Source organism: Pinus tabuliformis, chromosome 4_1, assembly GCF_031772625.1.
Source record: "Pinus tabuliformis cultivar Carrire ecotype Pingquan chromosome 4_1, CPIR1, whole genome shotgun sequence".
Classification (NCBI taxonomy): Eukaryota; Viridiplantae; Streptophyta; class Pinopsida; order Pinales; family Pinaceae; genus Pinus; species Pinus tabuliformis.
This window is the reverse complement of record NC_142303.1, coordinates 571,456,946-571,482,247: the sequence shown is the minus strand read 5'-3', so window position 1 is coordinate 571,482,247 and position 25,302 is coordinate 571,456,946. Positions and strand designations below refer to the sequence as shown.

Genomic DNA, 25,302 nt, shown 5'->3' with positions numbered 1-25,302 from the left:
AATGCGTTTTTAGGGAAAACAAAGAGACCAAAAATCTGCCAAAGTAGCTCACTAGTTTGTTTCTAGCCTCCTCTTTGACATCCTTGAAACAAGGTATTATGAGAGCTAAACAGGGATTGTATGGGAAAGTTACAAGCCTAGGAAGTTGACATTCCAACTTATCCCAATGGGGCCCACAAGCTTTTCGCTCTTCGTCTCCTAGGGTTATGTTTTTGGATGTTTAGAGTTTCTCATTGTTTCTCAATGATAAAAAGGCCACCGAGCCTCATTTTAGCACAGTTCAAAGGCATGTAGCCGCCACCTCTCTTCTTAGAGATAAGTTACCATCGCCGAGTTAGTTTATTTATATTTTCTATGTAAGCATATTTTAGTTTTATTTCTGGTGCATCTCTATGTTTATGTTTATATATGTATTTTGTTGCGTTCTTGCATAAGTCCGGATCATCAACATCAAAAAGTTGTCCAAGGTATGCCTTTGATTTTGATCTTATATACCAATGCTCTATTCTTGACAGGAAATGAGCCTCTGATGATCAAAGTAAGAGGGATATGGCCTCTAAAGTTTGAAATGAAGAATCATGGCATGGTGAATTACTTTCTAAAGTTGGAAAAATAAAATATGTATTGTAAAGTTATTTAAGAAAGTGGAAATGTGAATCCTTGGACACTTCAATTGAATTTCAAGAAGTTACGAAGATATAGTATTGAACCTAACTTGGAAACCAATAGTTGATTGAAGCATTGATGTTTTGTGTGAACAAATGTCGCGTGTGTCTATATATATATATATATATATATATATATATATATATATTGAATAAAACTTGATTGAGCCACTTCATACACATTGAGTTGCCACTGAGTATCCTTCGATATATTAGCATGGGACAATTAATTTTTGGTTTGAGATATTCGTCCTATGATATGTGACAGCATGGATATTCTAATGTTGTTTGGGATTGTTATTGTTGAGATGAGCACATGTAGGTGCTTCCTTAGTATAAGATCTGCCATGATATTCTTAAGAATTTTGTATAAGAATGATCAAGGCTGAATTTGATGTTGTTGGCATAGCTAGCTATGAGGCAGGTTGAAGCAGCTCTTTGGAAAGTTGTTTGAGTGGGATCTAGATATGATAGGGATACATTGTGATAATATTGAGTGTGATCTGATTGGTAGAGAATTCTGTATATAGCTGGGACTGAGATCTCTTCATATATTGAGAAAACACTGATGTACAAGACAATCTTAGGCTTGTGGTTGCCACCTACATGAGAAGGAATATGAATAAAGTATCATTTTTTGTGATATATATATCTATATATATATATATATATATATATATATATATATATATATTTAATTTGATGTCTTGCATACTTCTGTTATTATGACATGATGATAAAGTAGGTACCAGATATGAGCATGAAGATATGTTTATAATCTATAGAGAGCAGGAATAATCGAGAACATTGATCCATCTCCTCCCCCCTATCTGAGCTCACAGGGTGAGGAATTGAGATGAAGGGCTCCTGGGGTTGAGGGATCTCTGGAAAATAGGGTTGTAGATGTTTCTCCCATATTTGTCACCCACAAGGTGTGTGTGATCCTTGTCTGTTTTGATAAGTCGGGTATCTTCCTCTATCTTGGTCTATGTAAAGTATACCCTAATTGGCATCATACCCACACATTGGGCTTGTTGGGATTATCCCTCCCCATTTGACCAATAGGTTGAGGAGGCTTGGGGGAGTGTGATCCTTACCTTTGGTATGTCGAGTATCTTACCTAAGCTCATATTATGATGTAGGTATTCTACCACATGACTTTTGAGGGTGGTTGTTAGGAAGATCAATGTTCCACAAGATGGTTGTGATCCTTACATTGTATCACAAGTGGTATCTCACCAATTTAGTGCATCACGGGATGGTTTTGATCCTTGTTTGTTAAGTGGTATCTCATGCATTGCTTGAAATCGGGTGAGAGTGTCTTGTAGGACCTTCCTCATTGTCATTTCGGGTTGTGATTGTGCTCCTCGATGTGGTTTCAGGTTGAGATATGATTCTTGATGTTTTTCTTTATTGAGCTAGCCTCTTCGATGTTGATTTAGGTCGTAGATTTGGATCCTCGTTGATGTTTCTGGGTGGTACAATTGGGCTCCATCCTAGCAGTGATTTTAAGTGATAATAGTGGCTTCCCAATGAATAAAGAGTGGTAGCTTAGGCTCCCTTCTGATATCAAATTATTCTTCTTTTAGATTCGAGAATGTTCAACACATGAGTAGGGACAATCAAGAGACAAGTAGAGATGAGCAGAGATGAGTAGTGATGACGTTTGATGAAGAGGTACTTGAGGTTGGATATGATTTGATGATAGGATTCTTGCGATGATTACATGATGCAATTGGAATTTCTCCCTAGATGATAGGAAATGTTAACTTGGTAGCTCAGTGAGAAATTCCAACCATGGGATGAGATTCCTATTTTTGAGAAGACCAATATTGACTATTGAAGAGCTCAATTTGGACAAGGGAAAATGTATTTTTGAATTAAATCCCACATGTGCATATTTGATCAGGTTAACCCTAAAGAAAATTGGACACCTTTTGAAGGCTATAAATACAAGTGACCTCAACCTCATTTGGACATCATCATGGAGGATTCTTCGATTCTCTTCTTTGGTTTGGCTCGAACAAGTATTTGGAAAGTTCATAGAGATTGGTTGCCAGAGGTCTGAAATTGTAGGGTTTGAAGCTCGTATCTATGTTTTTAGGGTTTTGGGTCTCAACCGCAAGCATGCTAAGGAGAATTTTCGATTGCAATCGCAGGCATTTTATGGAGAAATTTCGACTGCAATCGCAGGGATTTTATGGAGAAATTTTGACTGAAATCACAAGCTTGTCATGGAGAAATTTTGACTGAAGCCTTTCAGTTGCATGCATGCCACATCTTCCCTACGACTAGGACCTAAAGGTTGAATTTTCAGTTCGTTAAACTTTTCACTCGTTGACCACAGAGTTCGGTAGTCGACTACAGACAGTGACAATTGATTACAGGTTCCTAAATCAGGGTTTTTTATTATTGGCATTGTTGGATTCATCTCATGGATATTGTGTAGTCGATTTTGTTGGATAGATTTATGATGAAAGATATGAAACATTGTACTCTCTCTTTGCATAATCATTCACTGACAATCTAATAAGAAGAAGAATTTGAAAGGGTTTTCCCCAGAGTGAGTTTTTCCCTGGTCTCTGACCAATCTTAGGTGTCTCTATGTGTGAATGTTTTTCTTCTATTGTTCCTTTATGTTATGTTGAATTGATGATGCTGTTGTTCTTTCTATTAAATTTCATATGTTGTTGAATAATGTTGTAAATATGAATAATGACATGATTGTATGGGGCGAATTTAATATTTTTTTTCAACGAAAGAAATCGTGCCTGGAGCAGCTCTCAGACATACACAATCATGCCCAGGATTGGACCACTTGACCTGTGGGGACCAAACCACCCCATCTAACTGTTGGACCACATCCTCAGGACTTATGGGATGAATTTAATATGCAAATGTTGAAATGCAATCATCAAAGAAAATAACAATATAGCCCTAAGAAAAAATAACAAATCAGGGACTACTAGAATCTCTAAGGTAATCTATAATGATCACAATACCTCTAATTAGTATTTCTCGCAACATCCTACCCATGGGCTCTTGTGTGATTTATCAACAAAAATTCACTCCCAAGAATTCCATCCTAGTTCTTAGTGCAAATATAGCTCATCCAACCTATTTTCCATAACTAGTATGGCTGGTGCCCTTTATCAACACCCAAATTTCCTCTTGATGTCCAAAAATTTACTTCTAAAATCTCCCCTCTCTCCTACTTGAATTTTCTTTACTTTCAACCATGCATGGACTCTCACATTTCCTAAGAATTGTTTGTACTTGGCCCATTCCTTCATAAATTCACGAGATGACCTTACCTACCCACATCTTGCATTCATTTAATGATTGGAATTTGATAAGTCAAATGAAGATTAGATGGTATAATGTAAAATTAACTTAGGCATGCAAATATTGCCCTTGAACACACTTTAACCCTTCTCTTGTGAAATCATAGCCCCCAAATGTTACCATTCCTTTAATGTCACCGCTAATGATATACTTGTATTAATAAGTAAAGTTAACATAGCTCAACACTCATCCATATTCATCAATAGAGGCTTTTTATTCCCAACAAAACTTGCTCACCATCTTATTTAACATATATCCAATCATATTAGAACTCATGGGGATTAAAATGAGGATGTTACATAACTAAATGAAATTAAATATTGAATTCATTACAATTGGAAAAATAACAAACCTCTCTCTCTTTCTGCATAGACTGACCCTCTCTCTCTCTGTCTCTCTCTCTCTCTGCATAGACTCTCTCTCTCTCTCTCTCTCTCTCTCTCTCTCTCTCTCTCTCTCTGCATAGACAACACATTTGTATATCTATGGATTTATGTAAATACTGATTTATCCCTTGACCATGAGGAGAAATGAATTGAGGAGGACCAAACTTTCTCTAATTTCAAGTGCATATTTTAGATCAATAAAATATTGATTTATGATTAATTCTTAGGTCACTTCTAAGGTTATGTTTCCATTAGCTTTCAATATTAAGAAGTTTAGGCCTCTTTGGATGAATACAACAATGGATGAATACAACAATAAGCATTCTCTCTCTCTCTCTCTCTCTCTCTCTCTCTCTCTGCATAGACAACTCATTTGTATATTTATGAATTTATGTAAATACTGATTTATCCCTTGACCATGAGGAGCAATGAATTGAAGAGGACCAAACTTTCTCTAATTTCGAATGCATATAATCTTTTAGAACAATAAAATATTGATTTATGATTAATTCTTAGGTCACTTCTAAGGTTATGTTTCCATTAGCTTTCTATATTAAGAAGTTTAGGCCTCTTTGGATGAATACAACAATAAGCATTATCTCTCTCTCTCTCTCTCTCTCTCTCTCTCTCTGCATATACAACACATTTGTATATTTATGGATTTATGTAAACACTGATTTATCCCTTGACCATGAGGAGCAATGAATTGAGGAGGACCAAACTTTCTCTAATTTCGAGTGCATATAATCTTTTAGATCAATAAAATATTGATTTATGATTAATTCTTAGGTCACTTCTAAGGTTATGTTTCCATTAGCTTTCTATATTAAGAATTTTAGGCCTCTTTGGATGAATACAACAATAAGCATTCCCACCTTCGATAAGACTACCTTCACTATAACTACATAATAAAATATTATTAATATCAGTTGATATTATATCCAAAAGCATTAAACATGAAAATTTGTTGGATTATATATTTTTTTTCTTAAGTGTACAAATTCAAATCAAACATTACACTATACAAAATAGCAACAACAATGAATTTAAAGTGTTGATGTAATTCCAAAAATGGTTTGGAATAATAGTAATTTGATTTGAGAATGATTGTAATATATTTTTTACATTAATAATTTTATCAAATGTCCACACATCCAACTTAACCCTAGGTCTAACAAGCATTGAGAGGGATCAAATATCTTGAGGTGAAAACAATTTTTTAAGTGCAAAACATGAGGAATAATTTACACCTTAAGGGATCATGATCTCTCTCAGTTCTCCATATATCTAGGATTAAGATGGAGTTAGACTAGTATGATATGAAGAGAGGGAAAGTCATACAGTTATAGGGATTATAAACTTATGTAAGGTGTACTATGTTAATGGTTAAAAATGGCATTAACATTTAACAAGAACTCAATTTAAGAATTGTACAAAAACTTGATTTTACTTTGCTCAGTTATAAAATTAATATAAATGCTCAATGTATGTAGATAAGCTTATAGATTTATTTACCAAAGATTTCATGAATAATATTATGATTGTTGAAGGACCACTATAGAATATTCCACGAAATTACCAACTGTGACCTTCACATCACAGAATGCCTTAACAATACACCCATCACCATATATTCTACTCCTGAGTTAAAATTATCATAATATATTATTTTAATTAAATTTATAAAATAAACTTAATATTAAAAAAAATAATAAAAAAAATATTTAACATTATTTTTTTAAAATCAACTATAATTTTTTTTTAAATCACCTCGTTAAAATACAGCCCATTATTTTAACATCTAATGGATTTTAGCGACGTCATATAATCAACAATAATTTTTTTTAAATCACCGCGTTAAAATACAACCCATTATTTTAACATCTTCTGGATTTTAACGACGTCATCTATATGACGAGAAACTTTGTGTGTTGTACCCATTGTGTTTTAGCGACGCCATCTATATGACGAGAAAATTTGTACGTTGTACCCATTGTGTTCTCAGAATGACCTCTCGATTCTTAAAACGCTTAAAATGCTTAGTCAAGGTGGAGGTGGAGGAGTTGTTGGGAAAGTTATAGAAATTTCGATTATATTTAGAGAAAATTTGGCAAGGTTTTTAGTAAATCTAAGTTATAGTTGTTAAACTTCAAAATTTTAGGTGTTTTTAAACGTTTTTGATGGTACTGAATCCATTTTCACTATCAAAAACACGATTCAAACATTGCATTTACAAAATTAAAAAAAATAAAAAAATTGCCCAAATTCCAACCACTTTTAGCAGTCCAAACAATTCTTCACCCTGGTTAGACGACTCCTCCTTAAAATACCCTCGACTACAAAAATACGCAAAGGATGTGGTAAAATTGTGAGATTAATACACGAAGGTTTACCTTTTTTGGAAAAGGACAAATGTGTTTTAATTTAAAAATAACTAGCATTTGCACCAGATGTTGCAAAGGAAACGTCGTAAGGCATAAATTCGAGAAGAATAGTGAGATATAGAAGATCATTGAATATAAAAATTAGTAAACAAAATATAAAAATTAGTAAACAAAATGTCATTCAAAGCTAGCAGATAAAGAGAAATCACTTCCATTATTCCAAATTTACAAATTCTATAATCTTTCCAACATAGATTTCCTCTCAATCTTAAAAGATTCTCTTTCAAGTTCCAATAACAAATATTTGATAAAAAAGTTGCTCTTTTTCAATATTGAACTATGTCACTTGATCAAAATCTCATTGTTACCTTTATATACTATGACTAAGAGAAGATTTGAAAATATATTTTAGTAACTTAGGTGAATTACAAGTTCATATGATTGACCAAGCTTAATGTTAATAGGTTGGGTTTTGATTAGAAGAAATGAAATGAAAATAAAATAAAGTACTCTTTCTTAGACACAAGACTGAAAGGAAAAATTCAAAGATATTTTGAATCATCATTATGAATTTGTGGGATAATTTCCAGAAAATATTGGCGACATAATTTAATACTTCTCGAGTATAAATTGTGCATCGATCCATATTGTAATAGTATAGGGCTAAAATTTTGCATATCAATGCTTAAAAAAATATATTTCACCACACTATGAACAAACCATGTCTACTGAGAAGTTCCAATTAAATGTGATTAATTATCTAACAAATCCTGTTAAACTACAAAAAAATTATCTGACCATTCCTATACACTGCAAAAAATTCCCAAAAATGGAAACACTTTTCAACAAAAATGGAGAAGTGGATCCACTGAAAAGATAAAAGCTCTCTCATGGTCTTGTTGTTCATCCCTCATGCCAATTAGTATGCTTGACGCTGTTTAGACTGATCTTGAGAAAGAATAACTGAAATTATAACATTTTGTTAAGAGTTTCTAATGAATCCATCAAAATACACACCACCAAAAAAAATGAATTTTGAATGACCTAAAAGGGAAATGTTCATTTTATTTCAATTATTCATTACATATTTTAATGTTGTTAGGTTACTTGTGGAAAAGTCCTTCACAGAAGGGAAAAATGTTGGCAAAATTCTGTTTCACACCAATGTTGATATTGGGTAATATTAAAGAGTGTTGCAGCTTCACCTTTAACACTGCTAATTGAAAAAGTAATTGTTGCCCACTCTTCCTACCCTCTTCACATTTTACTTTAAGATCTCCCTTCCCCAGATGGCCTGAATTTCAGTGTTGCCCAAGAAGATTACTGTGTAACATATCTCAGGATACCCTAAAACTAGATTCCTCATAACTGAAAGCACTGCAATAATGACAATCACGTCTGTAATTTCTATAAAAAAGGAAACTTGTAATATGCAATGTTGTTTTCCCTAACAAATTCGTTATTATATTACAGTAGAGCATGAATCCCTAAAATCCTTTCAACCATTTTTATTGCCACCACAATTATTAACACGATATCAGGATTTCCATAGATTAGAGATAAAATGTAAATAGAATTGATGTGTCTTAAGTATTGAATGGATCCATCAAAGGCCATTGTTGAATGGCCCACACCTCGTAATGTGTCCAAAGTTTAGAGTTTTACAGGGGTTGTTGGCATCACAGGTATTCTCTCAGGCAATAAGACTAACCTATGTATTGAGAATATACAATATTGCATTGATACGCCAAAAAAGAAATAATCAGAAATAGTCCCCAGCGCGTTGAAATTGAAAATGTTTTGAATTGATAACGAACCCGCTATAGTAGAGAGAATGAGATTTAGTCTTTGATGAAATGAATTAGGTAGATTCTTTATCAACTAAACTGTATTCATTTAATAATAGTTAAACTCCCCTTTTAAATTGATAGCTTTAGAAAGACTTCCTTTTTAAAAAAATGTGAATTTTGGAAGATTGATCTTGATTGGGCTAAACACAAAGGTTCCCTAAATTCTCTTGCTATGGAGATTTGGAAATCTCGAATCAGAGATCTTACAGTGGGTTTTTTTCATCTCCCCATTTTTCACATCTACCGATCTCAAAATAGTGAAGTAGATAGTTGTTGCTCTGTTTTGGATTGCATCATCTTCCAGCTGTTCTGCTCTAGCTCAATGACAAGGGAAGGTTCCATCCCATTATAACATGGGTCTTTGACTGCAGGGTTCTCTGTCAGGGCTCTTTGTCTAGAGCGAAATCTATTTTTAGACTGTGTTGGACTTAAGGCAGTTTTTCTGACTGTGTCCTCTGATTCACAAATGTTATGGTCCAACTAAATGTATTTTCTCTGTTTTTTCTATGTAGCTATTTATGTTAGAAGATACATGATATCTGGTCTTAACACATCTATGGCTATTGAAATTTATTCTCACTGAAATCTGTACTTTATTTTCCATAATAGAAAAAAGTTTTTTTCTAGATAACTTTGTGGGAGAGTTAGAAACTCCGGTGAGGTTAAAGAAAGAAAAAAATATAGACTACTCGGACCTTAGATTTGAAGGAATCAAAAGAATTTGTTTTTTTATTGCCTATTCTATTCCAGCTTTTTTTTTGTGGATTAATTTGCAATAGGGAGATAATGCTTCCTTGATTAGCAAAAGTGAGTGTTGGCTTTGAAATGAGATTGACTGTGTCTAAATTTGTCTCTGTGATCCCGATTCCTATTCGGACTAATTTTTCCTCAAGGAAAGGGCACATCGAGTTAGCTAAATTTCTCCGACTTCAAAATAATAGTCAAATTATGCTATGCCCTTTTTCCACTACGACTGAAATCTTCTGGAAAGAAATTATTGGGAAAAAATTTAGGGCATTGCACACACAAGATTGGATTTCCTAAAGAACAGGTCTTATATATAGTGCTACGAAGTTCACATCCCTTGCGCAGCTGCATTATGTCCCGCCCATACAAAGTCCAAATATCTTAAAATCTTCTTAAACACAACAATAATATGATTAAAAAAATATGAAAATAGATAAGTTTGATCTTCTGGATATATGCTATATTTGAATATTCAATACAAGCCCCATATTTGAGAGACTCGATATGGTTATTTAATACAACTGGTTTAGTTGAAGCTTTCTCTTGTTAGCGAGCTTTAGGTTTTTCATTTATCGGTAAATAACACACTCTAATTTGTTATTTTTATATAATGTTGAACTCTTCGGGTCTCCGAGTTACTTGTTGGTTGCTAGGCATCAAAGGAGGCCGACCTCTGACCGACAAGTTGGGCTGACCCCCGACCTGCGTGGTTATGCGATTGGTTGAAAAGAGTGTAGGTGATACTTGTCGAGTAAACTCGATCATGTGAGCCAAAAATAATTAGAATTTGGGTTGACGGTATGGTATTCTTTAAGAAAGGTATACAATAAATTTCTCATATTGTTCCATTCTGTCATAGATATAGACATTAATTAGAGGAAATCAACTATCTATTTCAAACCATTTTCTTAGCACTAGATTCTTCCTTCCCCCTCCATTCTTGATTCTAAAGGAACCAGAAATACAAATGATCAATTTTATGGGAAAAAGGTTGGACTGACTAGATTTCCATCCTTTACAGCAGCAGTGGATGGCAACGTTGGCTTTTGCAATTTTCCCTTTCCTTATTCTTTCGAGAAGCACCAAGTTTTCCATCTACAGCCTTTAGAGCACAGAAGTGAAAGGATGCATTTTCCCTGAAACCAACGTCTTTGTTGAGTTTACTATTAGTCAAAGCAATCAGACAATTAACACAATCTGTAAATGCCGTTTTCTTTTCTCAGTTATGTCAGAAAAATAATCCCACACCTTTTTTAATGATTTTAAATGATAAAAGTTCAGAGTATTCTTGTGATCATCAAAGGTTGTTGTCCTGAACTCCATTAACATGATTCTCCAACCTGAGTTGACATTATTTACATGAGCACCCAACTCATGTCATTCCCACAAGTTTAGCATTCCCAATTGGTAATGTGGACTCATATACAGTTACAAACATCCCATCTAATGAAGTTTCAAATCCAAATGAATGGGAGGTGAGGCACCTACAGACCTTGAGAGAGCATAAAATGCACCAATGTGTTCAGCAAGTGACATTAAGGTTGCGACTATTAGTGAAACAGTTTGTGCTGCATCAAAAACCAGTCAAAAGTAAGCTTCTTATCAGACATGATATGTGAAGCATACTGCAAAAGGAAACCAGATCAATAGGTTTTGGGAGTACTACTTCTGCGCATTTACCCACCTGCTTTCTTCACAGACTTCCCTGGCCAAAAGAACTATTGCAACTGAGGTTCAAGGGAGAATTAGAATCTATTCTTGTTTTATATTCAAGACTTTGTCAAGAGCACCCCACATATGAACGGCCAAAGCATTTATGACTCTTGACTAGATATAACGATAACATCCACTGCAATGCTTTGCACATCCTTTAGCAAATACAACTCAACATCTCTTAAACTGTCTCATTACAAATTCCCAAACTTCAGAAACTCCAAGTGAACAATATCCCATAATGAAATGCGACACCCAATCATGTGCTACTAAGGCAAAGCTCTAGAATGTGAAAGGAGTTTTTCCAAACTATTATGTTAAGATCATTTCAATCTGATTACCAATAATCCCCACAAAAACAGATCCCAGCATTAAAATGGTGGAAACGGTTTGCATCCCTGACAATTATTTTCGCCCAACAATCTTGGAGATAAACTTTGTGGCATTATGGCAGTCACCACAAACACGAAGGTTTTTGGTGATCCAAATAGGTGTCTGAGGGCAGGTACTAATAATTCCAAAAGCAACGGCCAACTTTTCACTGTGGCCACACAGGATGTATTCCTTTTCCACCTCCTCTACAACATGCATTACAAAGCTTGTGCCTCGTATATACCCTGCCTCTTCCATATGCAAACGCAAACTCATCAATGTGGCATAAATTTTTTGAGATTGTGTATCTGATTTGTCTCCGGCAAGAAATGCATGAACCTTGTTGTTCAGTTTGATCCAACTACATCCTGGCATCATTTTCAAGCTAATGTCTTTCATTGTTATTCTCATCTTTACTATGCCACCCACCTGCCATCTGTAGCATAGACATTTGACAATAGAACATAATTTATAGCATCTCTGGGCTCTACCTCAAGGAGTCGTGCTGCCACATACTCTCCTAGCTCCAAGTTGTCATGGATTAAACATGCATTAAGCAAGGCTGCCCATATACCAGCACCAGGTTTTAAATGCATTTTTTTAATGAAATTTTGCACTTCATACCTGCCTCTTCCATATGCAGACGCAAACTCATCAATGTGGCATAAATTTTTTGAGATTGTGTATCTGATCTGTCTCCAGCAAGAAATGCATGAACCTTGTTGTTGAGTTCGATCCAACTGCATCCTGGCATCCTTTTCAAGCCAATGTCTTTCATCATCATTCTCATCTTTACTGCATCATCCCACCTACCAGCTACAGCATAGACATTTGACAATAGAACATAATTTCCAGCATCTCTGGACTCTACTTCAAGGAGTCGCATTGCCACATACTCTCCTAGCTCCAAGTTGTCATGGATTAAACATGCATTAAGCAACGCTGCCCATATACCAGCATCAGGTTCTAAATGCACTTTTTAATGACATTTTGCACTTCATATAATTTCCCGGTGCATCAAAGAATGTAAACCATGCATCCGTAGTGTTCCATCTGAGGTGTGATATGGTAAACTTGTTTCATGTATTCAAAGTATTGTAAGCCTTCATCCACTAAGCATGCATGACTACAAGAAAATAGTACTGCAACATAAGTGGCATGGTCTGGCTTCATGCCTTCCTCTTGCATTTGGTTAAAAAGTTGGAGTGCATCCTCACCATACCCATGCATACCGTAGCCTGCAGTCATTGCAGTCCATGAGACCACATTAGCTTGAGACATCTTATCAAAGACTTGACATGCTAACACTTTGCATACATGTCTATGACAGCAGTCTGAACAGAAATGTCGGAATCAAATCCATTTCTAAGTAAGTAATTTTGGATCTCTTTACCCTTTTGTAGAGCTGCCAAGTAGCAAATGTGGGGAGAATGCTCAAGATGGTAGTTGAGTTGGGTTTTACACCTACCAATTGCATCTTATGGAAATGTTTCAGGGCATCATTAGTGTACCCATTATGAAAACATGTTCTGATCATTGCATTCCACACATCCACATTTCTCTCGGGCATTTGCTCAAATATCCGGTATGCAATCTCTATTTTTCCACAGTTGGAATACAAATTTACTAGAGCACTCCTTGCATAAACATCCCACTAGAAGGCATGCCTTATTAAATAACCATGGGCTTCCTTACCCATTTGCAGAGCTCCTAAGTGGGAACATACGAGAAGAATGGTTACCACCATGTATAAGACAATTTTCAAACCTTGTTGTTGCGATTTCCGAAACAGCTCCAAGGCCTCATTGGCTTGTCCATTCTGCTCATAACCTGAAACCATGGATGTATATAATACAAAGTTTCATTCATACATTCTGTCAAACACATGCTGGGCATATTCTATGTTCCCACATTTTGAATACATGTCTATGAGAGCACTACCCAAAAAAACATCCACCTCGTAACCCTTTCTAATAATGTAATTATGGATCTCCTTGCTGGTGCCATCAATAAATTTCAATTTTCAAAATAGGGTTTCCTTGTTTTGATAAAACAATGTCTTAGATGTAATACCTGTCTATTGGATTTCTCTAGCTTTTATTCCCAAGAAATTCTATTAAAGGTTCAAAATCATTTTTTAAATTTCTATGGCACAAGAATAAATGTTTGAGCTAAAAAAAATATCGCACTGAGCACAGAGCTCTTCTTTTTGTAAAAATGATAAACCCACAAAGTAAATAGATCATCTCATGTCATCAAACAATTAGAAAAATCTGTAAATGTTGTTTTCTTTTAAGTCAAAAAAATGATCTCACACCTTTTTTAATGATTTTAAATTATAAAAGTTCAGAGTATTCTTGTGATCATCAAAGGTTGTTGTCCTAAACTCCATTAACATGATTCTCCAACCTGAGTTGACATTACTTACATGAGCATCCAACTCATGTCACTCCCATAAGTTTAGCATTTCCAACTAGTAATGTGGACTCATATACAGTTACAAACAACCCATCCAATAAAGTTTCAAATCCAAATGTATGGGAGGTGAGGCACCTACATACCTTGAGAGAGCATAAAATGCTCAAATGTGTTCAGCAAGTGACATTAAGGTTGCAGCTATCAGTGAAAAATTTTGTGCAGCATCCAAAACCAGTCAAACATAAGCTTCCTATCAGACATGATATGTGAAGCATACTGCAAAAAGAAAACAAGATCAATAGGTTTTGGAAGTACTACTTCTGCACATTTACCCACCTGCTTTCTTCATAGACTTTGCTGGCCAAAAGAACTATTGCAACTGAGGTTCAAGAGAGAATGAGAGTCTATTCTTGTTTTATATTCAAGACTTTGTCAAGAGCACCCCACATATGAACAGCCAAAGCATTTATGATTCTTGACTAGATATAACGATAACATCCACTGCAATGCTTTGCACATCCTTTAGCAAATACAACTCAACATCTCTTAAACTGTCCCCACAAGAACAGATCCCAGCATTAAAATGGTGGAAACGGTTTGCATCCCTGACAATTATTTTCGCCCAACAATCTTGGAGATAAACTTTGTGGCATTATGGCAGTCACCACAAACACGAAGGTTTTTGGTGATCCAGATAGGTGTCCGAGGGCAGGTACTAATAATTCCAAAAGCAACGGCCAACTTTTCACTGTGGCCACACAGGATGTATTCCTTTTCCTCCTCCTCTACAACATGCATTACAAAGCTTGTGCCTCGTATATACCCTGCCTCTTCCATATGCAAACGCAAACTCATCAATGTGGCATAAATTTTTTGAGATTGTGTATCTGATCTGTCTCTGGCAAGAAATGCATGAACCTTGTTGTTGAGTTCGATCCAACTGCATCCTGGCATCATTTTCAAGCTAATGTCTTTCATTGTTATTCTCATCTTTACTGCGTCATCCACCTGCCAGCTGTAGCATAAACATTTGACAATAGAACATAATTTCTAGCATCTCTGGGCTCTACTTCAAAGATTCGTGCTGCCACATACTCTCCTAGCTCCATGTTGTCATGGATTAAACATGCATTAAGCAAGGTTGCCCATATACCAGCACCAGGTTTTAAATGCATTTTTTTAATGAAATTTTGTGCTTCATACCTGCCTGTTATAGACATTTTTGTGCCTTACAGCATTGAGCATGAAATGTCCATAATCTTAGGGATCCAAAGTCCCTAAACATGTTGTTCCTACCCCTAGAGGAACAAGGCTAACAAACCACAACAATTCACAGAAGTTCTCCACCTGAAACTGCTCAAAAACAAGTCAATTCAGGATCATGTCAACTGCTCCACTGACCATCCGCGCTGAATGTCAATGGCTACACTGGCTACCTGCGCTGAATGTCAACTCCAACACTGGCTACCTGCGTTGAGCGAGATTGGACATGTGGCAGGCTCATTCCTCAAGGTGTCAAAACCCAAGAAGCTTCCAAAATGACACATGCCTCAGGGAATTCGACTGGTGATGAGTAAGAGGTTCCAAATCTCCAAGTGGAAGCAAGAACCTCCAAGTGGAATCAAGAACTGACAGAGGGAGAGGACACTAGTCAGATCTCAAGCTGACTCATCCTCTCTCCAAACATCTATATATGGATCTCTCCTCCATGAGATCCGGGGAGGCTGGAATTTTGTTATTGCAAAGAATTGCTGTTGGTTTGAGACTGGAATCATTGGGTGCTTAATGCTTTGAAGGGAGGTGAAGATAGGAATTCCATTCTGCTGGGAAGGAGATGCTGGATTGGAGCCCTCTGGGTTGTATCTCTTCATGAACCTTGTTATTTATCAATAAAGCTATCTTGGTTTTCTCCTATATACTGATGTATCTTTGATGTATGATTGCATTAGTGTATTTGATTTATTTCTAATCCTGAATCATTTATGAATATGAATATCTGCCTTTGTGTTGTGTTCTTCTCTTGTCACAAGTAGCTGTTCTCTTATCGCAAGTAGCTGTTCTCTTGTGATCTCGCAGGAATCAAGCAGTTGTTCTCTTGGGCGAGCGAGGAGGCAAGTAGATGTGAACACCCAAAGAGAAGAGGATCTGGATCGAGGGACAAACGTAAGACACCGGTAAGTCCATTGATCTCTCCTCTTTCACATTTCATAAAGGAAGAAACCAGAATAGCTGTCTCTGTTTGTTGCTAAGGCACTGTCACACCTTAGGTGGATAGGATCGTCCTGCATAGGTATTTTTCCCCACAACAAATTGGCGACTCCGCTGGGGAACATTTGTTTTAGTCATTTTATTTGTGTTTCTATCATTGTTTACCTCATAGACTCAACAGCAACAATCGAACTGCTTCTGCTATTCTCAGTTGCAAAGTAGACAGTTGTTGCCTTGATCCTTCACTGGATTTGTCTATGATCTGAACAATGGACTCACAAATGATTTGATGATCCCTTGTGATAGATCTTAGTACCCTCTCAAAGCATCCCTTTGATTATACCTTGCTTGTGTTTCTGATTTGGCCTGAAACCGTTGATTATTGAGCAATCTGTGACCCAGAACCCTGTGGGAAACGAGAGTTTCTCCTTCAGCGCAGACCCAGTGAAGGGATTCTGCATTTCAACGCAGTTCCCGTGAAGGCTACCTGCGTTGAATTTCAAAACCCCTGTGTTGAGGTTGCGCTGAACCAGTTTGGCCTTGTGTAGCTGGGGTTCTCTGCTCTCTGTTGCCCTGTTTTGATCTCTGTTTTTTGCAGCCTGTAACCAGCATAGGTACCAGTCTAATAACTCCTTTTCTCTGCTTAAATTCCGCCTCCTTTTGTACAAAAAGACTGTGAGTGTTTTTATGTGTTTGTGGCATCAGTTACAGTTTTCCTTTGCATGAGTGAAATAATCATCCTGTAGCCCTTGATTCAGATCTGATTGACTGTGATCTTAGGAGAGAGTTCATTCGCTGTTTACAGTTGATTATACATTTACTTTTGCTTATTGGTTTGAGTTTGTCTCTTTTAAGTGTCGAAACAAGTGTTCATTTCGAAAGTCGCACAGTGTTGTAATCTCTTCTACCCTTGTTGATTTCGAAAAAGTAAACTTGTTTGTATCGGTCATTTAAAAGCAAATTCAAAGTTGTACAAAAAGCTTTCTTTGTAGGCATCAATACTAAGAAAGCGGAAAACAAACACCTGCATTGTGCATTTGCATTTTGATAAGTTTGCATGCTTGATTTAGGAACAGTGCATTAGAGTGTGCTGATTGCTCTTTGAGAAAAGATGGTGTCTTTCTTTTCCCTTAGTAGCTAGGATTTTCAAAGTTGAAAAGATATAAAGCTTGCTTATCATCTTTAGACTGCATTTAGGAATTTGTATCATACATCTCGTGGTGAACCTTGAAAGGCAAAATTCTAAAAATATCAACTTAAAATAAACTGAATGAACTTAACAACGCTTTGCAACATAACGCACAACATAGAGGTCTAGGCTAGAGACGTGTTCCGGCGTCGTTAAGCCTAGTGACTGTCGATCTCGTGGAAGGTGGGTGATTCCTCCTGAGGGACGATAGCGCTAGTACGGATTGTGCTCCCACGTACCGTCGCGTATATATTGGGAGACCCCTATAGGCATATATCCTTTATCCTTAGGAAGCCGTGTCGGCCGCCCTACTGATCGCAATGCACTGAACACAACATTCAGGAAGATCGACTGCCCGTACCTTAAAAAGTATTCTGCGGTTTTGCGAAAAGTTTGGCACACCCTTTGCCTAGAACTCCAGAGCAGTTTCTTTTGGCCTTTTTCAGACTCTATAACAGAAAAAGTCCATCCGAGCATTTGTCACTTCGGGCTCGTTAAAACATCGAAGGAGACTAGAGTCATCTTTAGCTTTTTCTCGACTCTTTAAAAGTGAAAAAGCAAGTTGTGTCTAAAGCGTCGTTAACAATTTATTTTAAACGGAACAATCACCCTTTATTCCCGCGTTGATCTTTAGGTTGAAAAGATGGAGCCCACCAACCAAGGAATTCCCTTAAGCGGAAATCCTAGTCCTTTCTCCTCTTGGGGAGAAGTTGGTGCGCCCCACATGGCCACATTGTCGCTTCCAGGACTGACAATTGGCCTACCAGTCTGGCTCTTTTCAACCAATGTCGTTCAGAACACCGCCATTCCTGAACAGTCGAGTCAACAGTTAGACTAGACCAGAGTTTCCCACCAGCCTTCTACTTCATCTTCCTCTCCTCCTTCCTCTTCGCTTGACGGAACTGGTAAAGCAAAAAACCGAGTTCCTAAGGAGAAGAAGGAGAAGAAGAAGAAAGAAAAGAAGAAGAAGGAGCCAAAGGCGACTGGGGGCAAACAAGTGTCGTCTGACAAAAATCCACACACAGCACTGGCAAGGCCTAAATCGCCATGCGTCATATGCAAGGGAGACCACTTCCACAGAGATTGTCCCTGTATCCCTCGGATACTAAGGGACTGGTCTCCCCGTTTGCACAATTCGGTAGCATCGACCTCTGATAGCCATGTTGATAGCTCACCGTCAACTAGTGGAAGTGAAGCCACAGGACAGAGAGGGAAAGCTAGATTTCCCTGCAAACTGTGTGAAGGCGATCACGCCATCCACCGTTGTCCCTTCTTAGATGAGGCAAAAAGAGTTCTGGAAGATCGCCCGATTTTACGAGCGCAACTTCCTCCTGGATATCAAAGACTCCTGCCAAGTCCTTCGCCAGTTGAGAATCCGGCTGGCCCGCTCAGATGGTCAGCCGAAGCACCTGTCATTGAAGATGAACCGTCTGAATCCATACTTGACGAAAGTCTAAAGGTTGAAACGGCAGTTGACCCGGTTTTGCCTTCAGAGGCTCTATCTTCGAATGACACCATCACAGAGGAGAATAAAGACGACACCGTCCAAATTCTCTTCATCAACACTGACTCTGGTGAACAAGGGGGCAATGCCACCATTCCTTTATCGCAGGAAGGAAGTTCGTCAGAGCGATATCCGGCCGTCTATTTGGTCCCACCGCCAAGCAACCTAGTTGTCTCGTTCGACTGGAACCAACTAGGCAGACCCCGCTTGCCAACTAGCATACCATTCAGAATTATCGTCCAAATATACAGAATGGTAATGGCTGGCACTATTATTGATGAGGGGGCATCTGTGAGTATCCTTTCCTCTATTGCTTGGAAAGTGCTTGGTTCGCCAGCGCTTTTGCCTGAAATGAGAAATCTATCAGGCTTTGATAAAGGAACCAGTCGACCTTTAGGGATCCTCCCCAATGTGCCCATAACATTGAAAGGGAAGATCGTTCAAATGAACGTGATGGTCGTTCAAGGACCCTTGGATTATAACCTACTCCTTGGACGAGACTATATATATTGCATGGGAGCCATCGTCTCATCACTCTTTAGAGTAATGTGTTTTCCGCATGAAGGAAGAATGGTCAAGCTCGTGGACCAACTTTCATTCCCCGGATCACGCATCGCAAATAGTCATGAACCATCCCTAAATGGTCTATTCACGCAAGAAGTGTCTCAACCCACGGTCCGTCCTCCTGATGAGCGCGAGTAATCCGGGAGGATATGACTGGAACCCAGGGGGCATGCGTCCTGGTCTGCTTCGGCAGAGAACTTTGGGTATAGGGTAGGTTTCCGCGGGAGAATATGACTAGTCCGTACCCCGTCCGTCTAGGAAGAGGGGTTGTTCTAGAATAAGATTCTTTTGTCAAAGTTATGTGAGTTGGCGGGCATCGTCACTCACCTTTGTCTATTTCGGTAGACATTGCCGAAGAAGTGTTTTGTTTGAAAGAATAACGAGACAATCTTTGGGTAACCTGAAAGAGGTAAGCCTCTCTCGTTAAAACAAATGCTTTGACGGAAAAGAAGTAGAGGTAACCTTGAAACCGTACTTTATACCTGGGGGCATGCAAACCTTTTGGAGTGCAAGCAAAGAGCGGTTATTTATCTGTTTTTTGGATTAGTCGTTTCCGAGCTTGCATAAAGAAAGGATGCAGAGCATAGCTTAGTGAGATGAAGCTCCTTAAAAAATAGAATCTTGATGAGACACTCTTATCATATGACTGGTATAATCGAGCAGTTTTAGCACAAAGTTCATGCTCGTTAAAAAATAAACGCAAGATCCGAGCAGTTTTAGCGCATAGTTCAAGCTCGTTAAAAAATAAACATAAGTTTGAGCAGTGTTTTTCCGCGTTCAAGCTCGTTAAAAAATGAACCTATCCCAGTAAATAACCATTGTGAATGTAACTCTATCAGCCATTAAAGCCTTGGTCGTGTTTGCACCGTCACCTCCACTTTTCATTTGGGCAATCGTTCACCTCCATATGATTGTTTACCCATTTTGAGGAACAGCTGCGAAGAGTGATTTCACCTAGCCATCCTTGTGACACTGCCGTGATTGGAAAATTCCAACCTATACCTGGAATCAGCTGCTAACCCTGTTTATCACTCGTTCCTCAAAAGACGAGTCTTCTTTAAGCTCTTTTCAACTGACTCGTAAAATATGAAAAGATTGCCGAGTTTTGGCCTTCCAGCTCGTTAAAGCGACCGGAAGTGCTATCCCTCCTCTAGATTTTAATCTTTTTGGACCTGAGGGATTATTGCACAAAAAGATCGAGCGCTTGTTTTGTTCGGCTCGTTAAAACTATCGAAAACTCATCCCTTCTGTATTGTTTTATACTTTTTTGGACTTAAGGGATTAGATGACGAAAAAGGAATTTTGGAGTTAACTTTATGTACCTTTTCAGACTCTCTAAAAATGAAAAGGACCGAGTTATCCTTGTCGTTAGACTCGTCAAAATCACTAAATAGCGATAAACTTGTCTTTAGACGAGAACGAGTTTCACTATCGCTAGGCTCGTTAAAACATAGCGATGGGCTTGCCCGAAGGGCAGGTTATAGAACAAGCATATGTTATCCTCCTCAAGCTTGACAAAAATAAAGAGGTATTGGTCAGCAATGACTGGGGAAAAATTGGGAGAAACTAAAGAAAACTTTGATGGTAGCAGGTCGCTCTTGAACATGACACTTTTCATCCGTACCACAATCGGGTTGGGTTGTTTCATTCACCGGTCACATCACCATGGTCTCGCCATACCATCCATAATTGGGGTAATGCTACCGATCCATCGCATCAGTTTCGCCATATGTTCAAGAGAATTCGTTCAGAAAGAGTCAACCGGGTCCCATCCACTGCCATACATTATCCTTCATCCATTCATGACCGCCACCCTGAATCATATGTCACAGATCGTTTTCACCTCCATCAAAATCATTAGCTCCGTTCCGTGTCACTGATGAGGGATTCATTAAGGCCCTCCTTTGACGGATCGCTTTTTGTCGACATCAGCTCATTATCCAAGAAGTTGATCTAGGAACAACCCCTTCAGTACTTTGAAACTTGCATGCCTCAATGGCAAGTTTCTCACTTCCGGCGACAGGTATACATCAATGACCTTCGACCAGAAGATTTTGTGTGGTGTTCGACGCCAAGTCCTTTATTCACACCACGTGAATTGTACTGCAGTACCTTGAGGGTCATTATCATTATCGGTGATTCCTCTCGCGCTTGTTAACGGTTTACATCATTGACCGGTAATCAAGCGATGTCTTTCCATGTTCGACTTCAGAACAATTCTCACATGGATCGACTTGTACTTAGAGTGAAGATCGAACGAGTTTGAAGACCCCGGATCTAGTTTCATCCATCTGGGCTGCGATATATATTCGGGAAAGATAAAGACATTTAACATGTACATCATTGCAGCAGACGATCATCCTACTCAAAGGATGATAATTTCATCAAAATTATCAGTCTACCATCAGACGATTGTCTGTTCTATGTACAGAAAATGAATTTATAAAGCTGAGCATGGGAATGCCCGCCTCAGCTGGATCATGAAAGCAGTATGAAAAATAATGTATTGTATTGTATCTTATTACAGGTCTCCTCCCAGCAATTGGATGAACTTCGAACCCTCCTGGATAAAGCATTTCACCCGATAAACGGCCTCATACTTTAGGGGGCAACTGTTATAGACATTTTTGTGCCTTACAGCATTGAGCATGAAATATCCATAATCTTAGGGATCCAAAGTCCCTAAACATGTTGTTCCTACCCCTAGAGGAACAAGGCTAACAAACCACAGCAATTCACAGAAGTTCTCCACCTGAAACTGCTCAAAAACATGTCAATTCAGGATCATGTCAACTGCTCCACTGACCATCTGCGCTGAATGTCAATGGCTACACTGGCTACCTGCGCTGAATGTCAACTCCAACACTGGCTACCTGCGCTGAGCGAGATTGGACATGTGGCAGGCTCATTCCTCAACGTGTCAAAACCCAAGAAGCTTCCAAAATGACACATGCCTCAGGGAATTCGACTGGTGATGAGTAAGAGGTTCCAAATCTCCAAGTGGAAGCAAGAACCTCCAAGTGGAATCAAGAACTGACAGAGGGAGAGGACACTAGTCAGATCTCAAGCTGACTCATCCTCTCTCCAAACATCTATATATGGATCTCTCCTCCATGAGATCCGGGGAGGCTGGAATTTTGTTATTGCAAAGAATTGCTGTTGGTTTGAGACTGGAATCATTGGGTGCTTAATGCTTTGAAGGGAGGTGAAGATAGGAATTCCATTCTGCTGGGAAGGAGATGCTGGATTGGAGCCCTCTGGGTTGTATCTCTTCCTGAACCTTGTTATTTATCAATAAAGCTATCTTGGTTTTCTCCTATATACTGATGTATCTTTGATGTATGATTGCATTAGTGTATTTGATTTATTTCTAATCCTGAATCATTTATGAATATGAATATCTGCCTTTGTGTTGTGTTCTTCTCTTGTCACAAGTAGCTGTTCTCTTGTCGCAAGTAGTTGTTCTCTTGTGATCTCGCAGGAATCAAGTAGTTGTTCTCTTGGGCGAGCGAGGAGGCAAGTAGCTGTGAACACCCAAAGAGAAGAGGATCTGGATCGAGGGACAAACGGAAGACACCGGTAAGTCCATTGATCTCTCCTCTTTCACATTTCATAAAGGAAGAAACCAGAATAGCTGTCTCTGTTTGTTGCTAAGGCACTGTCACACCTTAGGTGGATAGGATCGTCCTGCATAGGCATTTTTCCCCACAACACTGCCTCTTCCATATGCAGACGCAAACTCATCAATGTGACATAAAATTTTTGAGATTGTGTATCTGATCTGTCTCCAGCAAGAAATGCATGAACCTTGTTGTTGAGTTCGATCCAACTACATCCTGGCATCCTTTTCAAGCCAATGTCTTTCATCATCATTCTCATCTTTACTGCATCTTCCCACCTGCCAGCTGCAGCATAGACATTTGACAATAAAACATAATTTCCAGCATCTCTGGGCTCTACTTCAAGGACTTGCACTGCCACATACTCTCTTAGCTCCAAGTTGTCATGGATTAAACGTGCATTAAGCAAGGCTGCTTATATACCAGCATCAGGTTCTAAATGCACTTTTTAATGAAATTTTGCACTTCATATAATTTCCCGGTGCCTCAAAGAATGAAAACCATGCATCCGTAGTGTTCCATCTGAGGTTTGATATGGTAAACTTGTTTCATGTATTCAAAGTATTGCAAGCCTTCATCCACTAAGCATGCATGACTACAAGAAAATAGTACTGCAACATAAGTGGCATGGTCTGGCTTCATGCCTTCCTCTTGCATTCGGTTAAAAAGTTGGAGAGCATCCTCACCATACCCATGCATACCATAGCCTGCAATCATTACAGTCCATGAGACCACATTAGCTTGAGACATCTTATCAAAGATTTGACATGGTAACACTTTGCATACATGTCTATGACAGCAGTCTGAACAGAAATGTCGGAATCAAATCCATTTCTAAGTATGTAATTTTGGATCTCTTTACCCTTTTGTAGAGCTGCCAAGTAGCAAATGCGGGGAGAACGCTCAAGATGGTAGTTGAGTTGGGTTTTACACCTGCCAATTGCATCTTATGGAGATGTTTCAGGGCATCATTAGTGTACCCATTATGAAAACATGCTCTGATCATTGCATTCCACAAATCCACATTTCTCTCGGGCATTTGCTCAAATATCCGGTATGCAATCTCTGTTTTTCCACAGTTGGAATACATATTTACTAGAGCACTCCCTGCATAAACATCCCACTGGAAGGCGTGCCTTATTAAATAACCATGGGCTTCCTTACCCATTTGCAGAGCTGCTAAGATGGAGCATACGAGAAGAATGGTTACCACCATGTATAACACAATTTTCAAACCTCGTTGTTGCGGTTTCCGAAACAGCTCCAAGGCCTCATTGGCTTGTCCATTTTGCTCATAACCTGAAACCATGGATGTATATAATACAAAGTTTCCTTCATACATTCTGTCAACACATGTTGGGCATATTATATGTTCCCACATTTTGAATACATGTCTATGAGAGCACTACCCAAAAAAAACATCCACCTCATAACCCTTTCTAATAATGTAATTATGGATCTCCTTGCTGGTGCCATCAATAAATTTCAATTTTCAAAATAGGGTTTCCTTGTTTTGATAAAACAATGTCTTAGATGTAATACCTATCTATTGGATTTCTCTAGCTTTTATTCTCAAGAAATTCTATTAAAGGTTCAAAATCATTTTTTTAATTTCTATGGTACAAAAATAAATGTTTGAACTAAAAAAAATATCGCACTCAGCACAGAGCTCTTCTTTTTGTAAACATGATAAACCCACAAAGTAAATAGATCATCCCATGTCATCAAACAATTAGCAAAATCTGTAAATGCAGTTTTCTTTTCTCAGTTATGTCAAAAAAATAATCTCACACCTTTTTTAATGATTTTAAATGATAAAAGTTCAGAGTATTCTTGTGATCATCAAAGGTTGTTGTCCTGAACTCCATTAACATGATTCTCCAACCTGAGTTGACATTATTTACATGAGCATCCAACTCATGTCACTCCCATAAGTTTAGCATTCTCAACTGATAATGTGGACTCATATACAGTTACAAACAACCCATCCAATAAAGTTTCAAATCCAAATGTATGGGAGGTGAGGCACCTACATACCTTGAGAGAGCATAAAATGCTCCAATGTGTACAGCAAGTGACATTAAGGTTGCAGCTATCAGTGAAAAAGTTTGTGCTGCATCCAAAACCAGTCAAACGTAATCTTCTTATCAGACATGATATGTGAAGCATACTGCAAAAAGAAAACAAGATCAATAGGTTTTGGAAGTACTACTTCTGCGCATTTACCCACCTGCTTTCTTCACAGACTTTGCTGGCCAAAAGAACTATTGCAACTGAGGTTCAAGAGAGAATGAGAATCTATTCTTGTTTTATATTCAAGACTTTGTCAAGAGCACC

The 25,302-nt window shown here is 38.1% G+C and overlaps 2 protein-coding genes across 2 annotated transcripts in view; one reads left to right on the top strand and one right to left on the bottom strand.

The window, feature by feature from the left end:
- The window catches only part of LOC149177192 (heavy metal-associated isoprenylated plant protein 39-like), a 33,831-nt gene that overhangs the window by 5,168 nt on the left and 3,361 nt on the right, over positions 1-25,302 (top strand). The gene's annotated exons all lie outside the window — the stretch shown is intronic.
- Positions 14,493-24,274, bottom strand: LOC149177193 (pentatricopeptide repeat-containing protein At3g57430, chloroplastic-like). The gene is made up of 4 exons (XM_089421690.1): positions 23,828-24,274; positions 23,657-23,672; positions 23,244-23,376; positions 14,493-14,895 (listed from the first exon to the last, which is right to left on the bottom strand). The coding sequence occupies exons 1-4, from the start codon at positions 24,272-24,274 to the stop codon at positions 14,493-14,495; spliced, it is 999 nt and encodes a 332-aa protein (XP_089277816.1).